The 22,447-nt window shown below is 26.3% G+C and overlaps 1 protein-coding gene across 1 annotated transcript in view; it reads left to right on the forward strand.

Moving 5' to 3' along the window:
- LOC107439185 (tolloid-like protein 2) overlaps positions 1 to 22,447 on the forward strand; it is a 104,901-nt gene that overhangs the window by 43,924 nt on the left and 38,530 nt on the right. The window contains exons 2-3 of the mRNA XM_071187656.1: positions 1,901 to 1,988; positions 19,100 to 19,166. Coding sequence (XP_071043757.1) covers positions 1,929 to 1,988; positions 19,100 to 19,166 — 127 coding nt within the window. The 5' untranslated portion in view covers positions 1,901 to 1,928. The remainder of the gene's footprint in view (positions 1 to 1,900; positions 1,989 to 19,099; positions 19,167 to 22,447) is intronic.

Below are 22,447 nucleotides of genomic sequence, written 5' to 3' on the forward strand. Positions count from 1 at the left end.
GAGGCCCTTTCTAAAAGGTTTTTCTTAAACTTGGTATAGAGTCACTGGTTCCGAGTCACTATACACTTTTTTATCAATCTAATATTTTAATTTCAGCTGATAACATTATTTTACTAGAATGTAAAAGTACTTATTTGCAACAGTGAAATCGGTCTTAATCAACACGTTACTTAAATAACTTCAGATTTTGCTAGTTGGATAGTTATATAATAAATAATATAACGTAATAAATAATATTACGTAAATAATATGAATCTGAAATTTTCACTATGTATGCTTCTACACTGAAAAAAAATATGTAGTTAAGGCTACCGGAAAATGAAATCTACCGTCTTTCTGTCTCTATGGAAAAACCGCAAACTCGGTAGTTTTTACCAAAGCTCTTTGGTAATGATTTTTGTTTAAAAAAATAATAAAATAGGATTTTATAATGTTGGATCAAATTAAGTAAATGTGGTGAAATTCTGTAATTTTTGATGATATTTTTGAGAATGGTATAAAAATCATTTATTCTGTTAAATTTACTTTTCAGTTTTGTATTTCTTACTAAAAATGTAGTTATAAGTACTGTAATTTTGAAAACCAGAATTTTGTGTAAACCATTACCATATGATCGGAAAATTAACAAATGGATGGTTTAAATACCGTATATTTGATTTTATTATCCAGAATTATGATTTGTATGCTTGTATGTTTTTTGCCAGAAATGTCATTACCATAGAGTACGACAATCTTACCCGAATTTTTTTTTCTCCGCGTATAATGATGATTCTTGTTAATGGAGAAATCTTTAATCGTGAAATGTCTATTGAAAATTTTCACTATTTCTTGGGTTTTGAAGTTTATGGATCACAGAAAAACAGTAGTCGAAAATACATGGATCCAATTAATTTTTATTAAATTAATTAGACTTACTAAAAACAGTATAATTACTATTAAAAAAAATTTAAAATTTCAATTTATTTGGCTGAAGATAAATCTTTAAGGATATTACGAATTTTTAAAAGCTTGTCTCAAATATTTATGTATTAAATATTTATGTTAATGTGTTGGTAAGTTAATGATGGAATATCTACGTATAGAATTGAAGCGGTTAATGTCAAAAGAGGGTATGCAAAAAATCTGCACTTTAAATCAAAACCAAAAAAACTGTGTCAATTGTGGAAAGATTATTTTAATTGCTCTCCAATTGTTAGATTCCCCTGTTTAGACAGTCCGGAAAATTACTCGGTATTTGATAATCGGTGATTGATATTCCAATACCAACAAAATATTATTCTCCTAAAAATGTATCTCCTATTAACATCGACCGCTTCAATTTGATTTTCATTATTTTGATTTTCATTAGTTCAGTTATTTCTTTAATAAGAATATTCAATGGAAATTTTTATTGAGGAAGCAATCAAAGGATTAAAAATAAATCATTAAAATAAATAAAATTAAAAAGCTTTTAAATATGTAACGCCTACAATGTCATGACACTAGGAAATTTAAATAAAATTTGAAATGAAAAAGAAACCTTTCGAAGTAAATTTTAGACTATAACATGTGATCTAAGTACTGCCATAATCAAAACTTCATTTAAAAAAAAAATTTTAAAAATTTTAATACTTAAAATGCAGTTAATATTTAAATATTGTAATATTAGGCGATTGGGGTATAAAGTTGTTCTATTAACTTAAAACAGCACAGCTTAAAATCAAAAAAGGAGTTTAAAATATTACACTATTTAAAATAAATCCATCACAGTTAACAAATAAAAAGAATGTTACAAAAATATTTGAAATATTCAGAAAAAAGTATATGAATGTGAAAATGAGCCTGTGTTAAATTTTCCTTGTGAAAAAAATACAAACCATTTAACAGACACAATATATAAATAAAGTATTTTTGCTTGCAGAAAAATTCCCTGATGACTGGAATTGTATATGAAATTCAAATGCCTTGAATCCAACTTTAAAAAAACATCTTTTTTGTTTGCACAGAAGGTAAGAAAATTTTAAATACTTGAAATAAAATATTTATTTTTAAATATGCATGACATTTTCTTTTTTAATACGTGGTCAATTAAATAATATAAAAAGTTTTACGAGAAAAATTTTGATATTTAGTTCTTAACTAATCTAATCATAAAAATATACTTTATTTTTTTGATGTGCTCTCAAATATTGGATCAACCTTAAACCATAATATCGATACCCTGCAAACCCTAATAATGTGCGAATTTTCTTCATGCTATGCTTAATAAAGTATTAAATTGGAACATGTTTTTGTACAAGTTGACTCATAGTACTACGTGATTAAGTTTAAGAAGTACGGTAATATGATTAAACCAAATACCATCTTAAGGATTCAGCAAATTAGGGTTCAACATTCTCTAAAATTTCTAACAACGTAATACTATTCGTGTAACAGTTGACTTTTTATTTTTTATTTTTTTAGAATATTCTATCATATTTTATTATGAATGTGAATTGCATCATTTTCGCCATGAATTTAAAGAAACAAAAACTTATTATGATGTCATTACTTATAAATTTGTGCATGCTTCAGATTTTTCTTTTTTAATCTCCCAGTCTAGACGGGGAATCTCAATACCGAACATATTCTTGACTTACAGGGCTAAGAGAAAAATATGCTGAGCAAACCACATCATTTTATCATTGTATGTGGTAAAGCACTTTTGTGTTCTTTTAGTAAAGTGGCATTTACGTTTATGATAAGCTGAAATATGATGGGCCATTAATTGAGGATAATATGAAACTTTCTATTTTCTCTTAGCAAAAGTTTTTTGATAACTTATTCAACATATATCGATATTCTTCCTACATAAACAAGAAAATAAGTTTTACTTCCGATTTTGTTAGATATTTCCTGATAAAATATCATGCAGAAAATATTAAGGCAAAAAGCGAGTATTAAGTTAAAAATATTACAGTAAAAATATCAAAGTAAAGAAAATATTAAGGTAAAGTATATATGAATATAATTTTCCTCGCCTAGACGTGAAATCTCAATATCGAATATATTCTCATCTTGTATGGTTAAGAAAAAAATGTGCAGAGCAAACTACATTATTTTATCATTGTTTGTGGAAAAGCACTTCTGTGTTCTTTTAGTGAAAACGGCATTTATGTTTATGTTAAGCTGAAATATGATAGGCCATTAATTGAGGATAATATGAAACTTTCTATTTTCTTTTTTTAATCTTAGCAAAAGTATTTGATATCTCATTCAATATATGCTTCTATTCTTATTGCATAAACAAAAAAATAGGTTTTACTGTCGATAAGGTTAGACATTTTATGATAAATGTAAAATACAAATAAGTAAATGAAATATTAAAGTAAAACAATAAGTATTAAAGTTAAAATATTGAGGCTAAAATTATGCATTAAAGTTCAAGTATCAAAGTAAAAAGTAAGTATTAAAGTAAAAATATGAAAGTAAAAATATCAAAATATAGAAAATATCAAAGTAAAAATATGAAAGTAAAAATATCAAAATATAGAAAATATCAAAGTAAACTATAAGTAAATTTAAAGTTTTCATGATTTCTAACACACAAATATAGGTATTTATTTTAAAGTATAATAGTGTTGTTTAAAAAAAGAAATCGTTGATAGATAACTTACAAATATAAGGAAATATTTAATTCATTAAAGTATGCACAATCATATTGTCGTTAAGTTCTTGTTATTTAAGTAGCAGGTAGGTTGTTCCGGCATAAAGACTTGACGAACCGAATTTATTAGACTTCCAGAAAACAAGTTTTTCAATCTTGTCTAAATTAAATTGTTTTCGTAAGAAAAATTTTCCAAATTAAGAAACAAGAGGTACTAAGTGGGGCTAGGTCTGGTATGTATGGAGGAGGATGATAAAGCTCCAATTCCCGTAGTTTCGCCACTGTCATTAGTGCAGTGTGTTGTCTAGCGTTGTCCGGCGAAATGCAAGAGTAAACCTATTGACCAATTTCGGCTGTCTTTCTCTAGGCTTTACATCATTTCATCTATTTTGTAGCAATCTATTTCTGCTGTTATAATCTGAGATGGATCAGACTGAACGTTGACCTTAAGAGCCTCACCTGGGTGACTATGTGGCTCATTTATAAGATTAAAGTTACCTGGATATAATTTAGGGAACTAATTTGTTGCTTCTGCTGTGAAGTAGAACTAAAGCCGAAAACAATAATATTACTACGATGCCATAATTTCCCACATAAGAATTCATACTTCATAATAATGACAATTTTTAACCGTTACATTTACTACAAAATTAATTTTGAAAGCAACATCTTTCATGTGTTTAGAACTTGTAATGATTTTCTTAAACAGTCGGGTTGTTTAACTTTCCGATTAAAAAACAGAATTTTAAAATATTAAGCCAATATCAAATAATAAGCAAGTAAAGTTGACATCATTATTACCTGCAAAATATATATACGATGATCTGATATATACATATACCGCTTCGTTACTATTAAAGCTATAAAATATCACCCTTGCACATCATTGCGCACGTATGATCTTTAAACAATGAAAAAAAAAATTAAAAAAAATTTTTATCTTAAAAAAATCGATAGTTTTCTTAAATTTTATGAATTGTGTGGTAAAAACAAATTCTAGAAAATATAAGAAATGGTTGGTAGAACTAAAAAATATTCATTTTTTAGAGTGTGATTTTTTTTTTTTTTTTTTTTTTTGGTATTATTGTTATACATTATCTGTGTTATCTCCTAAATTCAACGTGCTCGATAAATCCATCAAAAACTCCCAGGTGCACCCAATGAAGTGTAAAAACGAATTTCAATTTCTTACTTATTCTTTTTACATATATTTGGTAGATCAATTCTTACTTTTTCCTACTAACAAGGAAGTGTCTTTTGCAAATGGAGCTGACTTTTTATTTACAAAGAGACTCATAGGTTAAGAGTCAGGACGTGACAAAAATTAAAGCAAATTCTAGTTTGGTTTGGAAAATAAAAATCATTAAAAGCTTAAGTTTTGACGAAAAAATGTGAAATGAATTATCAAGTTTTTGTCTAACAAGTTATAAATGTTCATTAAATATAACTGTTTCTTAAAAAATTAAGAAAACAAGTAATCAACGCAAAAATATTATGTATTCCGTCGGAACAATAGATGTATTTTGTTTTTATTAATTAAAATGTAATTTGTCAAGTAAATAATACATTGAATAACCCATGATGGTAACACCTTATTTATTCATAGTTTTTTCAAATCACAATTATTACAAGTGTATGAGGTCAGAAAACGATCATAAAATGCTTCTGAAATCATTTGCTGAAAAAGAAAACTGTTTCTCCAACTTTAAAATACGAGCAATTTTTTATTTTTTGAAATAAAAAGTAACGCACTAAAGTAATTTCTGTGATAATTTTTTCATAAAAAGAATTGTAAAAAGCTTACAATTTAGAAGCATTACTTACATTGATAAACGCAGCCTCTCACAACCATTACTACTCTTCAAATTCTGACTTTAATAGTTAACGTAATATATGACGAAAAAATATTTTGAGAAAATATAAAGCACCTAAAACTTAGTAACTAGTTCGAAACAGACTAAAGAATGTCCGTATATTATTACCTAGCCTTAAAACCTATCTATATACTACATTCAGCATGAGTCATAAGTGACACTTGGAGTACTTTCCTTTTAAGCACGCTGAGAAAAAAAATTCGTATGGTAATGGCAATTATGGTAATGTAGTAACTGTTTACTGGAAATTCTGATTTTCAAAATAGTGCTACTTACCACACATTTAGTAAAAAATACAAAACTGAAAAGTAAATTTTACCGAATAAATTGTTTCTATGCTCTAAGGCATCATAATAAAAGTAACAAATTTTGCAACATTTACCAAATTTTATCGTGTGTTATAAAACCATATTTTATTGTCAATTTTACCAAATTCATTCACAAAACGCTTCGGTAAAAATTACCCTGCTTTCTGGTGTTCCAATAGAGCCGGAAACACGGAAGCTTTTCCCATATTCTGATAGTTTCGATCATACTTTTTTTCTCATAACAATGTTCCCTAAATTCAAAGTTAAATCAACACAACATTAGAAATTTTATTACAATTTTAAACGATAATGCTCAGTATGACAAGTTTACCTACAGTTGTTATATGAACTTCATTTTATTAAATTGTAGAAATATATAGCCATACTTACCATAGTAGAGATTTTTATAATTATATTTTTCCCGTTAACACTTTCAGTTTCTTTTATTAACAAGCATTTTAAATTTCTTAACTCTTTAAAGAATAGTTACAGATAGCTTTGAATAGATAATACTCAATATACTGAATAACTCAGTAACTGAAGCAGTCGGTACCAAAATAGTAAGACTAAATGCTAATATGCAATTTAAATGGGTCTACAGTGCCTATACCTCACTTATACGTCTTCATAGTGAACTAATTCATTAAATTAGATATCCAGTGAGCTATCAATTTGAAGGCAATTTCGAAGTAATCGCACATTTATTTAAGATGTCATTTTCGCTCCATTAGGACATGTAATTCAAATGATAGAAGTAAATTGAACTATCATTTTGCTATTCTAAAGTCCTCCAAAAATAAGCGATTCGGAATGAGTCTTAACTCCTTTTCTAACATTTAGCTTATAAAAAAGGACTTATTTCATAAAGAGGTGATGTCAGAAACGAAACTTTTCAATGAAGAATGAACTTAAACTTCAATTTCACCGACATCAGTAATTTAATTGAGTAATTTCATTTCGATAATTTACTGGGATCAATGAAAATATTTTGCATGGTATAGCTTTAAAGTACATATGTCTCTAATAATAATTTCATGTAGTTATAAAAAATATATGCTTACTAGCTAAAAGATATTAATTTATTCTAATCTAAAAGGAAAGAAGCTGTGAAGTTGAAAATTTTATTGAAGTTTAATTTTAAAAAGAAATCATTTCAAATATCTATTTATTCAAAACGTTTTACTACACAGTAAACAATTACGGTGGAAATTACGGTAAAAAATATGTGTTAGCATTCCGTGTACCACTATTTTTTACCGTAAAATTTTATGGTACGAAAATACTTGATTTACCATAATTTTTACAGTTATATTTACTGTAAAACCACTGAATCACTGCAATGAAATAAATGTTACTGTAAAAGTTATAATATGAAATTTTACAGTAAATTCGGTTTTATTGATTCTGCAGTTACGGTGCCAGAACTTTTTACCATAATTTTATTCGGAATTTTTGCAGTGAAGAAAGAGCAAAATCACTAACAGAAAGTAGATTCGTAATATATGAAAAACATATTGTAATAGTCTAGAGAGTATTTATATTACACATCTTTAACAAAACAAATTTCACATGAAATACTTAAAATAATATTGTTTAGTAAGTCTTTACTTAAATATTTTATAATAAACAAACCTATAACATTATACTAAAAAAGGTTATATTCGTATGAGAAATAGAGCTATGCTGTTGTAAATGAGCATGATTGAAATAATCGAGCTCACTCTTCCTTCTTTAGCAACATATTCGTGGTATTCCCTTTCTGAAACAGAATGTATTTTTTTTCACATAATATGCAAATTCGGGTAAGTTTCTCTCATGAATTTTACAGTAAAGCTTATCCTTCAGAATTCAGGGCTACTTTTTAAATAGACTTTCATAATTCTGGTCAAAATCAATTCAAAACTTTTGAAAACAGGAGCAAATTTTTGAGCTCAGATAAAAAATAGTATGGTACCTTGTTTATTAAGATTTTTTAAAGTGTTTTTTAAGAGTAGAGAATAAAACTCATTGAAGCGTGGAGAATAGAACTCATTTAGAACTCATAAAAATTCAAATACACGAAGAAAAAAACACATCCTACAGTACTTTGTAAGGAATTTGATGATCGATTATTTTCTTAAGAAGAAAAAGAAAAAGAAATGGTAATTTTGACAGAAAAGTTTTTGAGTTCTCGAATAGACCAGATTCGTGCTTCATAGAGAAAGTTTTTAAAGTTTTACTAAGTTGATTCTAAATAGAATTTACCATAAAGATGCTTTTTTAATACCCACAGACTCCATAGATTCAATTCCTATCCACTTAACGTGTAAAAATTTAACACCCTGTATATTAATACTGAAGTTTCCATTTCAGGATCTATTTTTTCTTACAAATATAGTTTATGAATTTATATTTATTTACCTTAATTTCAAAGACCCTTATGTCATAAAATAAGTTTTAAAAATATTTTAAGTAAAAATTTACCGACAATGTTATCCACCTCTATGTTATCAAATATTTCCAGAGAAGAGCTTTACATATTCACGATTATGTTCGCAAAAGCTTTTCTATTAACTTTCACAAAGATAATGAGATTTATAAATTTATGAATTTTTATTTGGTATGAAATCTACAGATTCACTTACAAACTAAACAGTTTTAGAGAACATTTGTTACCCAAAAATCTTAAAAATTTAATGCACATTGACGTAACTACTTCTTATGTTACTTTTTTGTTATTAAAGTAAATTATTCAGAAAAAAAGGTCCTAAAGAAGCTTATTCATATTACCAAACATTTACATTGCCCAATATCACAAAAAATACAAATTGAATAGGTATAAAAATTTAGTATTATTCTAAATGCTAGGTTTGTCGTCGCTTAAACTTTTTATCTCGTAAAAAGTTTTTAGGCCAAGTAAGGAAAAAAAAATGTGATTTTTTACAGGTTAAAATAATATTGTTTGTTATTATTGTTTATACTTCACCTATTAGAAGCAATAATTTGAAACCTTAATTATAGATAATTACATATTAAAAAATAATAGATTAGCAAAATTCCTTTTCGTATTTTTTTATTGATCGATTGGAAGAAGCTTAAATTTTCTTAGAGTGTGTAAAAAGCATAAAAGTATGGCTTCTTATTATTAAAAACATATTTCAAAATTACCTTATCAACTGCCTTAATTATGAGAAAATAACAGTTGACTAATTAGTTATTAATTTTTTTCTCCAAAATTCAAACTACAAACAGAAGGATTCTATTTCTAATTAACAAATTTTAAGATGTCCATATGGTAAAAAAATTCTTTTCATTTCGCATTTTTGATTCTTTTCAAGTTTCTGATAGTATTTCAAAATAAATACATATCACTTCACCCGACCATGGTCAATCTATTATCAAAATAAATACACGTCACCCATCGATGGTCTAGTACTTAGCTCCATTTTTTAGGAAACTATTCCTTAGCGGCCATCAAAATAGAGCCACGTAATTTAGACCTCAGTCAGACGACGTGGACAGTACCTGATCTGGTACACTTTGCTACAAGCTTCCACTCCACAGCCAACAAAAATGCTTTCAGGTACAACAGATTTAACACGCACCTTACTCCGGTTAGAGTAAAAATAATCTAAGAATTTTTCAATCTAAATAAATATTTTGTTAATTGTTTAAAAAATATTTTAAAAAATATATAACTATTTTATGGAAAATAAAACTAGTTTTAATTTTGCTGATTCGAAGGTTAAAATTAAAACTTTAAAAAATTTTTCTCTTAGAAATTTGTTTTAGAATAATGCTATTCTATTTAAGTTTAATGCAGTTTCAATATTTGATACTAAAGCATAACCCATTACTTTTATCTTAATTTTATATAGTTGCACGTACAGAAAGTATTTTTAAAAAAATGAAGCCCTGTAATAGCAGCAGCAAAACATAAACATTAATAAAATTGAATGGCTCTTCATTTTTTGAAAATCAAAAATTAAGTAGTCTGATTTAGAATTAAAAAAAGTTACTATTGGATTAAGTTGAGAAATTTACTATTAACTATTTAAACCTTACAATTAGCGTGTAAAAGACATAAAAATTGCTAAGAATAAATAAAAAATGTAAGTTGCCAAGTGCCTCAAATAATCGCTCACTGAATCATAAAATAAAAATTGGACCGTTTAATGATATTTATGGATGGTTCAAGAAATAGACTTGGAACTCAATCGATAGTTAAGAAAAGCACAATTCACAGAAATTCCCATTAAAAGTAATGGCGTTTGCGTGATGTTATTCTACGGCTTGCTCTACTTCAAACTATTTCTCTGGTAGAAACAAATTTCTCACCGACTCTTTTATAAAAGCATTTTTCCTTTTTTATCCCTGCAGAATGTCAAGTATCGTGAGAAAATCGAAGAAGAGAGAATATTTTTGAAACATTTTGAGGTTTTCGCATAATGTGGCACTTCAAATTTACAGAACAATATGTATTTATGGTAAATATTGCCTGAATATTTTTAGGAAATAAACTGAGGCTATGCAGATGTTGCAAACTAATTTTTTTAATGCAGCGTATTCTGGCAAAGATGTTATCAGAAAGGGAAAAAATGTTTTCCTTTTTTTCATACATAGCAAAAAGAATGAATAAAAGTATCATTTCAAGATTTTTTCGAAAATACTCAAAAACATTTTTGTAAAATCTGGAAGAGATATTGGATATTTCTTTTATAATTTTTATTTGAAGCGTGGAAAAAAAATGTTTTTCTGTAAATGAAGTTGTCACAAACTTGCTGAATAAACATTTTATTGTTAGACGCAGGTTGTCATGTAGGTTGTGTAAGAAGTTCAATTTTTTGAACCTTACGGTGCATATATCAGTTTCCATTTCCTCTTTTTTTTCCAAACATATGTATCAGTTTCTATTTTACCTCCATAAGGAAAACGTGAATTTCATTTTTAATTTTGACTTCTTTTTCTTCTTTTTGTTACTTGAAGGAAAATATTTTTTTCAACGTTAGGAGATGGCAATTTCTTTGTAAGAAAACAATAATTTCTGTAACAATTCTAAATATAAATTTTAAAAGTTATTAATCTTTAGAGAAAATTTCTTGCAGGATTAAGTTAAGAGTTAAATGACACAAACTATAAATGTAGAAAGCTAAGACTTCCTATTCCAAAAAACATAAAATTATTAATCTGACGTAGTGTGAAATAGCACTTTTTCTGCGTTATAACAGGCAGTTTATTTGTCAGAGAACAGTACCCAAACAATTCTTAGAATAAATTCATAAAATAATAAACTTAGGAGGAAATCTCATGCAGGATTAAGTATATAGTTAAATGGCATAAACTATGATTACAGAATGCTTTAGAAAATTACTCGTACTATAGAATATAGAATTATTAAGGCATATTGTCAAATGACATGCTTGTTCCACTTCCATTTTGAAACATAATAATTTCATAAATGCTAGATTACGTTAAGAAAAGTAGTTTTTGTGCATCATTTTGGTATCGTTATACAGTGGTGATTGTTATTGTATAGGTTAATCTAATTTGAAAAAGGATATTATAGTAAAGTGCCGATTTGTAAGAATTCTAAAAACAAACAAATAGCAATAAAGTACAATACAGCTTATAATACAAAACTATTGTAGTGAAAAATTATAGAATATCGTCTGGGAACCATAACAAGTACCATAATAGGTACCGAGACACAAAATGATAATGGTGCAGTAGAATGTTAAAAAAAATTACAGATTAAATTACTGTAAAAAGTACAAGCCCCTGAATAAATATTTCAGTTAGGTTTATGAAATTTTATGCATGTTTTGCAATTAGCAACCAAAGTAATCGATAGAAGTTACAAGCTTACTGTCTGATTTTCTCGTATAGGGTGTTCAAAAATACTTGCTTTCTTTCGTTATTGTTAAATACTTGCTATATTTCGTTGTCGGTCCCTCAAACCTCTGAAAGCTTTAGGCTTTATAGCTAAGTATGAAAAATAGCATGAACTAAACACCCCTAAAATTACAAAATAATCTTTTAAGTATATCTTGAGCAATTTAAGAAAATGTCAAAAACTGAAAGTTTCTCTTTCATTACTGTAGGGTAGTGTATTTCATCATTTTTTAGAATAATGGCAAGGAATTCTATCTTATTGAGGGTTTCCTCTTTGATTGGAAAACTCTTGTTGAATTCTGGCTTTAATCTTTCTGTTAATTTTGTTGTCATTACTGTTATTCAATTTCTCAACGTGGACGGCTGATTCTACACTGTCGTTTGAAGGAATTTAAAATTGGGAAATCCAAAGTTTCATCCTTTATTCTATAAATTAGGTCGCTTCTGTAATTGTTGTGTATCAAACAGCCACCATGTTCCTGATGAAAGAAATTATTAAAAAAAAATCAGAAACATAATGCTCGAAAATGGCACCTTAATAAAAGCCTTATTGCCATAATAATCAGATTTGACGTGTGGAGTCTATAACGTCTTTTGCGAATTTATAGAGTCGTTAAATAACAATTATATCCTATAAATGTCTTTATTTCATCAATACTAACAGCAAATGATATCCATTAGAGAATTTATTTTTTTACTCTTAAAACTTTAGTTTATATGTTATAAAATTATTATTTCACTTGGTGCGCTTATTAAAACACCATTACATTTAAAATTTATACTATACATATATTAATCAATTTTCCATTATAAAATTAAAATAAAATCTATTCAGTTATCGATTTAATTTTAGGAAGACGAGCAATAAAAAGAGATCTGTTAAATTTTTGTAACAAATAAAATATGTTTACTTTAAAAACATTAGTTAACAAAGAATTAAAACATAACTTTAATTTCCTGGTTTAAAATGAAACAGTTTTGAATCATCTTTTAAAAAATATTTAATTTTAAAGTAATAAACAATAAATTTTTAATGTTTATTTTATGGAAAAAACTTAAGTTAACAAAACTGAAGTATTATGTTTTTAAATTTTTTTATCTGCGTTTTATTTTCTTATCTATGTTAGTAGAACTACAACTAATATTCACTATTAAATAAAAATTGAAATACTTTTTCTATAAAAAATTTTTTAAATTTTAATACATTTATTTCGAATTAATAAATGGTTGTGTAAAATATTACTATACTTACATTGCAGAGTACCAGTGCAGTTTCTTCTTAAGTAATTCACTTATGTAAAAAAAATCCTACCTTATAAACTACTGAATTTGTGAAAGTCTTAATGAAGAAGATAAAAAAATCTCTAGCGAACTAATCTGATTTCACACTAATCTACACGTAATATGAACTGGTCTGCACTTTCAGAATTCTAATTATCTCTATTGCTTCTAATCACGCTACATATTCTCAATATATTTTTTGCACTTAGTTCCGAAGTCAACTTTCCTTCAGTTAGTTTCTTCTAATTGTTGAAAGAAACCAATAATTTTAAGCAAATAAAACACTTTATTGCAGAATCAAAAAGTATTTGAACGATTTTCATTAAAATTTAGAATATTATACAGTATAATTTACAAAAGTACATATTAAGACATAATTTAAATATTTTAAACTACATATGAATCCAATAAAGTATAATTTTATTATATCAGAAATTATTTAAAAAGAATTTATAACATTACTTTCACTGTGGTTCAGAAGATAAAGCGCTCGCCTTTCAATAAGTCAACCCATGTTCGATTCCCAGCGATAGCAAGTCGATTCAAATTCTAGTTCCAACCGCTGATTTTTTCTGGTTCCAACCACTAATTTTTTTGACCACCTAAAAAATTTTTTAAAAACCAAACTTATAATAAAAGTAATTTGCTTCGATGGAACAAAATGTTAAGTTCAGTCTTGAATATGAAGGAGATTTAGTTTAAAATGAATTCGAATAAAAAAAATTATAATTTCAATTAACATTTTTTTATCATAAATTTGCATAAAAGCAATTTTTGTTAAAGCAAAGGTGAAAAAAAATTAATAAAAATGTATTTAAGCTAAAATTTGCTACAATACAGACTTATTTAAGTAAATTATTTTAAGCAGAATTTCAAATAATCAAAATTTGTAAAAATTTCACTTTCAATTTTTTGATGCTTCAAAGTTATAAAATAATTACAATAATGTCAAAGATTATTAATCTTATGTATCTTTATTAATATCGACACACGCGTGTTTGCATGTACATAACACACCGTTCTTAATATATATGTTTAAAATCCTTGTGAAAAATTAAGAAAAACGAATACACACATTGTGGTTGAAAAATTGTGGTTGACTAAATAAAGTCAAGAAAAAAATAAAAACGTCGAAGATCTTAATGAATAAAATTACCTTCAAAACTTCATAAATAGCGAGGAATTTAAAATTAGCTTATTTGTTCGCCGAAAGAGATATATAGCTTTTTTCCCAACAAGTTTCAAAATTTTCAGTATGTTTGTCAACCTGTATCAAAATGTCCGCTATTGTGCCATACCATGTTCCGAAATTTCCAGTATTGTCTCATACATAATTATAAACTGGTAGTAAGTTTATTCAGGTTCTGGTATTATTTCTACCAGTCCCAGTGTCTTTTTTATGCTGATATGTTGAACTTTTCCGGATAGAGGTTTAATAGCTTACAACCAATGGCAGCTACTCATCATGAAAATAATTTATCAAGAACTATATTTTTACATTCGGAAGACTTCTTTCCGGAAGAAGGAAGCTGCAGCTAGTGCTTTAATTTAACGGTGTGCTTTAATTTAATTTAATTAAATTCTTCTAATTTTGTTGAAGTTCGTAATATCTACTGACAATAGGCTTTTTTCTCACAGTAGGGAGTAGACCGTATAAATTAATGGTCAACTTTTAGAATTTCACGAAAATTTCTTAAAGTGTGAAATATTTAAAACCATTGAAAACAAATTATTGAAAAATTCTGCAACCAGAGTTGGCGACACTTGATTGTTTCCTGTGTTTTTATATTGAAAAAATACTTCGTTTTGAAAAATATCAACCAGATCTGTTCCAAATAATTTTATTTGAATAGTTTTCTATTAAAAAAACACTGCAGTGCACACAATATTAAAACCAGCAATTTTCCCTTCGTTTTAATTATGTCAATCTACATAAACACCGTATTAAGAAAAAATAAATTAAAATTGCGATTCTTTTCTTATAAGAAAATTTAAGGTCGACGAACTTTGACGTTATTAAGAAAATAAAATATTTTTTTCTTAAAATTCTTTTATTTAAAAACATTTTAATAAAACAACAATAGAAAAATTATCCAAACAATGCTGCTGTGTTGAATCAGCCTGACAAAAAAAAATTCAAATATATGTAAAAACAATTTTTTCAAAAAACAGTAAAAAATAGAATATGAATAAAGATAATTAGCCTAAATGTGAAATAATGCAGTAAAAAGTGGGGTAGGTAAATTTTATTAAAATTTTTTCTACTATTTTGTGATCAATCCGTTGTATAGAAAGATTTTTAAGCTATTTCAATCTTTAAACACTAAAAGCATGCCATACTAAAGGCTACGCTTCAAAGTGTTAAAACGCTCTGAACTTTTCTCGACATTTTTGCTATGGTGTTTCTCCAATGTTGCCATACCGAAACAATTATTTGGATTTATTATGGAATCAATAGTTATCCATTTTGACAAAGAAAAGAAAAGTTTTAAAGCATTCTAATAAATATTAGATAACAAATATTTTTAATGAAACTTACTAAATTCTTCATCCTATAGTATTTAAAGATAAATGCATTTCTGATTCATTAATAATTCTATTCCCCTAGATACGTGAAGATTAAAACTTTAGCTGAATTTCAGAATATCACAACGGTTTGATAACAAATTATATTAGCAAGCGATTCTCCAGAGATAATTAAATTCAATTCTAGGCTTCCCTAAACCATCGAATCTTAATCCGAATGAAAATTGGTGAGGATTTGTGGTGCAAGCTGACTAGACTTAACCCAATCAGTATAATTACATAGAAATTATCTGCAATGCATAAAATAAAAAAACGGAATAACTAAAAGACTTTTAATTTGATCAGCCGATTTATATTATTAAGCTTAAATTTTCTAAATTATTGAGGCAGATAATATTAAGTTAGTAAATAAATGTGAACACATGTCGTAAAAAGTGGTGACTTTAAAGACAATTAAATTGATTGTTATTTAACCACTTTTTCGAGAACTTTCTGACATGTATTAGCGAAGGAAACGATTTTTGAGTGCAATCATAAAATGCATCTATCCAAAAATGATCCAATTTCTTAAAAAAAAGAAATTTTTATAATTATTATTTCTTATCATTTATTTTAGCAATAATCAAACAAATGTTGATATGTAAAGTAAAAAAAAAATTATGTTACTTTAACAGATATATTTTTAAAAGATAAAACCTAAAATAGTTCCTGCGAATTGAAAATTTAAAAATGCAGCTTGTTTGAAATTTGAATATTCAAATGCTATTGACCGATTTCCTTCAAATTTTGAAATCTAAAATTACAAAGTTTGCTTTCATATTAATTTTTTATATCTCATATTTCAAATAATATCGATCTATATTGAATTAAAATCTGAAAAATTATAAATAAATTATGGTAATTTTTATTTTATATTTATTCTTAGAAATTGTTTTTGCGTCTGCTTTTGGAACTAAAACCATCGTCTGCAGAAATAAATAGGTTACACTATATACATATTAGGTAAAGCATTTGAAGCCATTGCATCTTAAAAAGAAGATATTAATCCGCTTTGCTAGATCAAAAGTTATTGAAGGTGTTCTGTTCTTTTCTTAACACGTTATACATATTATGTACATTCAAAATTCAATATATTTATCATAATTTTTTATGGAACCTTTTAATTCGGTCACAATTAATTCTAAGATAAATTTGTAATAATAAATATTTTTCCTCACAATTAATTTACTTATGGAAGCTAGAATCAAATATCAAAATTTTGTAATAATATTTTGCTTCTAGTTTTGTGGCATTACACAGTTTATAACACACTTAAGCTTATTTTAATTTACTTCTTACGATTTATGCTTTATACACTGTATAATATTCCGGATCAAATTACGGTAAAAAAAGTACTGGCGCTGAGGGTGGCGATACTTTTTGCGTAAAATTCAATTTTACTCTGAAGTTTTGCAGAATAATCATCTGATGTACCGTAATTTTATACGACAACAGTTAAAAATTCATTAAAAATTTATGATTAAAAATTCATTTTTCTGTAAAATTCATTTCTACTCTAAGTTTTACAGAATAAAATCTGATTTATCCATACTTTTATAGTAATATTTACTAAAAAATTACTGAATCACTTTAATAGAATAAACGTTACTGTAAAATTTAAGGTAAAAATGGATTTTAAGGATGATACACCCAGGGTTCCAATACTTTTTCCGTAATTTTATCTGGAATTTTTTAAGGCAATATAAAGCAATAAATTTGATACTCAATTTATCATATGGAATATGTTGCAAGAATTTGCTCTAAGAAATTTAGAAAGCAATAAAGGTAAGATGGTAAGATTAAAGATTTAACTTATTTATTTTAGAAACCAGGAGAAAAAAGAATTTACTGTCAAATGCTTTGTCTTAACTAAGAGTGTGGCAAAATTAATTACTATATTATTGATGACAAATTTTTCTAGATGGCGATTATATTTAAAAGTATGTATATATGATTATATTTAAAAGTATCATGCAAATTGCATTAAATAAAAAATGTGCTTTCTACCTCAAAATGTTAAGGAATTCTTTCCTCTCAAAAAAACTTTTTATTTAGTTTAAATGATCCGATACGAGTTATATTTGATGAAAAGCAACAAAATTAAAGAAAAACATAATTTTATAGACAGTTAATAAAAAAAACTAGGAAACACAAATGATAATATCGCATTTGTAAACGAAAAAAAGATGGATTATAGTTAATAATTTATAATTCATTTTAGAACTAAAATAGATAAAAATCAGTTATTTCATTTTCTTGAACTTATTCCTTAAGTTAAGGGTTAATAATTCAAAAAAAAAAATAATCGTAAGCCCATGAGCGAGTTACGGAGTGTAACACAAAAAATTTTCTCGACAACGCGATCTTAAGAAAAACCTCATTCTATTGTCATAAAATAATATTTCAGTTATTAAAGTCGAAAAGAGACAAGTTCTTATTCTATATAAGATTGTGTTAAATACATTGAGTGCTATGTCAGTCATTGGTGACTGACTATGAACTTACCGTTAGGCTATGTCAACCCCTGGTGACAGACAGTGTGAAATATGATGTAAAACAAAATTTTACATTATTTAAAATAATTACTTAAAATTTATTAAAAATTTACTTAATTTTTATTAATAAAAATGTATTTTTTTATTTATTTCAATTTGTTACCAGTGCACTTAACATCACGTGACCCGGCCGAGATTTCCTTAAATATACGAGTGGCTCTCTACATGATAATTAGTATTACATTTCAAATATTTATAACAGGAAATATATTTCTTAATATGTGATAGTTTTTATATTAAAATTTTGCCTCTGTTAATAATGAGACATTAAAAGCGCACTGTTAAAATTTTCATTCTGAAATGATGGTAAAATAACTGGCAGCTGTCTGTCCATCCGATTAACCGTAAAGTTTACGGTAAAGAACATTTTTTTCCTTTATGGTTTTGAAACCATTTACAAAAAGTGTGGTTATAAAACGATGAATATAAAACTATACGTTTTTTTAACCATTTACCACTAGCAGTTTTTAAAAACGTAAAGAAAAATCATTATTTAACTGTGTATAGGAGCTCGGTTTTACGTAAGGTAATGGTAATTAGAGAGTGCCGGACACTGGAAATTCTCCATGTGGTGAAGGAAATGGAAGAAATATTGTGGAGTCACCTCTGGGACTCGAACTCCAGTTCTGCCGGTCATGAGATTGACAGATAAGCCCGCTCGGCTATGATATGTACGCCGATGCATAGAACTAAGTAGCCTCATTAGGTGGTTCTAATTGGTGAGATAAAATTCTTGTTGTTTAACCGCATTAGGTGAAAGCAGTCAATAAACAGTTTTTCTCAAACTTAACAGTTTGATTACCATTTTATTTATGGTAATTTGACTGTTTTGATTAAATATGGTAAAATAACCATTCAATAAATTGTTATTTAACCATTTTTTCCGAGAAATTTCTAACAGTGCGGTTAACTAATTTATACGAGATACTTCTAGTTTAATATAAAAACCTGCGTATCTCATTCTAAAGGGTTTAACTGCAGTTCACTAAAAATAAACTTTTAGTATTTTTATAATTTCAGATGTGTTTGAGTGTTAAAAGTTTCATACAATATCCCGTTTTAATGCTTATGTACAGTGAGACAATAGGTAAGTTACTTTTTGAAATTGCTCTTTTAAATTTGATAATTGGCTTTTTATGTAATTATGTAAATTTTAACCCAATTTTTTTTATCTTGAAACTACAAAGTTTCTTCATACATAGAAATTTAGATTCTTACGTGTTTTTTAAATAAATAAAAACCTATTTCCTACTTTTTGGTAATAAAGTTATGCATTTCTTTTTCAACTTCTTAATAATTTGAATTTGAATAAGCGAAGCATTGTTTTCCATGAAATTGATTTCTTCACACATACATATTTCTGTCAAATCGATTATTGTTGAATAATTTGCAACTCAAACAATTTTCTGATATACAGAGGTGTGCAAATTAGACTAGTGCAGAGACTAGTGCATATTAATAATTCTATATAAAATTTTAATAAACTATATAATTTCTATTAATAATTATTTTATATAAAGCTGACACCTAAAAGCAATAAAATTTTGAAAAAAAAGTGATTTTATATTTGTTTGCTCTTTGAAATCATATTCTACATTTCCATTCAATTTTTTTAGCTGAATAAAAAATTTAAGAGGATCTAGAACACAAATATCTTAAAAGTTTAGATCATTTTATTTCGAAATTACCGATATTATTCATGTTTTAAATGCTTAAATAATAATGTTTTTTTTTGTATAACTGATGCGTATGAAATAGGTGAAAATTTCTTTCTTATAAACTGATTTCGTTAAACATACATATTTCTATCAAATCGATTGCTGCAAAATAATTTGTTATTCCAATAGTATTCTGTTATGCCTTATTTTATCCAAAATTAATACTTTAAAACTGAAAGAACTTGGGAAAAAATGATTTTATATGAGCGCTTCTTTAATCAAAATTTTATTTTCTGTTAAAAATATTTATGAGTCATTACATCAAATTCTTAATTTTGAAATTTTTATTACTAAAAATATGCTGATATTAAATATGTTTTAAATGGTAATGAGATGTTAAAAATTTCCATGATAATTTTTCCATATTAACTTTAAAAATATAAATATTTAAAATTACTGCATAGTTTATGTTATAGTTTAATTGATGTTCAGAAAGTTGAAGCATGTAATCCTGTTTTAGTTTTTGATAAATAATTTTTTTAAAAAAATGCTATTTTATAGCATATTTTCATTTATGATAAAAACTGAACACATTATTTTTTTTTCAAATGTTGAAAATATTTCAAAATATTTTATAAAAGATCTGAAAATATTTTTATATGTTTCTTAAGTGAATCAATTGCTTCTTACATTTTTAATATAAAAAAAATGTGTCAAAAAGGTATCCCTTACCCTTTAGAAGCACTTTTTGAGTATACAACAAAAAATCATAAATAGTGCAAAGTTTGTAAGAGATAATCATACTATACTCCTTATAAAATATATATATAAATACAGAGAAAATACATAACATATTTCTGTACTTTAATACAAAAATAAACACAGTCTGTTACACTTTATTACGAAATAAAGACTTAAATATTCACGCAAATATGAATGCGCAAAATTAATATTTGTTTCTTCAAAAAAATGAACAAGATCAAATTTTCAGAACAAAAATAATATAAGTAAAAGAACAAAAGCAGCAAATTATTATCATTGATTGCAATATGATTAATAAATTAAATGGGCAAAATGAATCAATTATGCAAGGAAACATCAAACAGACTTATAAAAACAAAAACGTTAACCCAATGCTAACCTAAACGTTCAGTTTTTAATCAAATTAATTAAGTCGCAATGTGATGTTCCCTAATTTAATTTACAATAACTTATAGAGATGAAAGTAAATTATTATTGAAGTTGAAGGAAAGTAATTAAAGTAGATAAAGAATATAATTCCTTGAATAATGAAATTATTTGGCTAATTTCATTTTGTTAAAGTGGTCGTTTCATTGAAGTGGTCATATTGAACAAAATTAACATTCGCCTTTAAATTATCAAATATTTCAAATGTAATTTTTATAATGTTTTTCCCGTTGCAAAATTTTTAACATGTTTTGATACAGAATCTTTGGAATTCAACTATTTGTTAAGAAAACTTTGAAAACTTTGTAAGTATATAACGAAATTTAATGTCATATCTTTTATGAGTTTATACCGTGGATATATTTCCAAGCCTACTTCACACCAAAGTCGTGTTCCACTAATCCAAGAATGTTTTATTACATTACTAAGTGTAAAGTAGCCACCAAAAAATTTTTTTTATTCAAAAGCATTAAAATTTATAATTATAGTTAGATAAGAGTCACAAGAAAGTCAGAAAACGTATAATAACGATACAATATGAAGTAAGAATCATTAATTTAGAGCGATATATACGCTACTTTACAAAATAAAATTAGCTTGCAAATCAAACTAGCGAGTACCGTAGAGAAAAGATAAAAACGAATTCAAACAAGGCTTAACAAAACGGAAGCTAATAGAAATTATGCAAGTTAAAATCACTTAACTGAGATTCAAATAATATATACTCACTGAGATTTAAATAATATATAATCGTAATAATTGCACAATTAAAAACATATGTGCCTATTTAAACGACGTACAATAAATCATTTAATCAAATCACAATCACTTACAGCAATAAAGAAGTGCCGATTAATTCTTGTTTACCAATACTTCTGGTGATTAAAAAAAAGTGCAACACATCGGTGCTTTCGGAAGGGAAAATATTTCTCGTTTTGTGGAAATGATCAAGAATTTGGTGTAAAATAATTCTATTATAAGTGCTTAGATTTAAATTGCATTCGCTAAGTGGTACGTGGTAGCGCGATTTGGTGTTAATCCGTGTAAAGGGTTTCTTCACAAAATCCTTTGAGTTGTTCAACATCATATTCGAAGGGATATTATACAACAGGTTTTATAGTGTAACCATTAGAAATTTGAAAATAAAATCCTGAAAAAAACATGTATATTATGAATTTTTTTTGGTAGCAAGGTTTTCTTTCTTGCGCCTTTAACATGCCTTAACGTGCATTTAAATGTTGTGTTCTAACGTTAATATACGAAAATTCGGTGTAGTTCGAAAAGACGAATTCGAAAAGACGTTCGAAAAAACAAAGAAAAAGCAAAAAGACTTTGCAAAATATTTAAAAGAAGACCTGAAACAAATAGAAAAAAAACCAAGTTATAGAATTAATTGTTGCCAGTTAGTTTAATTTATGGAATAATAAGTTCATTTAACAAATTTGATTCAGATTTGTTTTTGTTTGTTTTTTAAATTGGAAATAATTACTTGATATTTCCTTATTTCAAATAATTGCCTGTG

This window comes from Parasteatoda tepidariorum, chromosome 11 (genome assembly GCF_982258835.1).
Source record: "Parasteatoda tepidariorum strain Cologne lab strain chromosome 11, Ptep-v5.0, whole genome shotgun sequence".
NCBI lineage: Eukaryota > Metazoa > Arthropoda > Arachnida > Araneae > Theridiidae > Parasteatoda > Parasteatoda tepidariorum.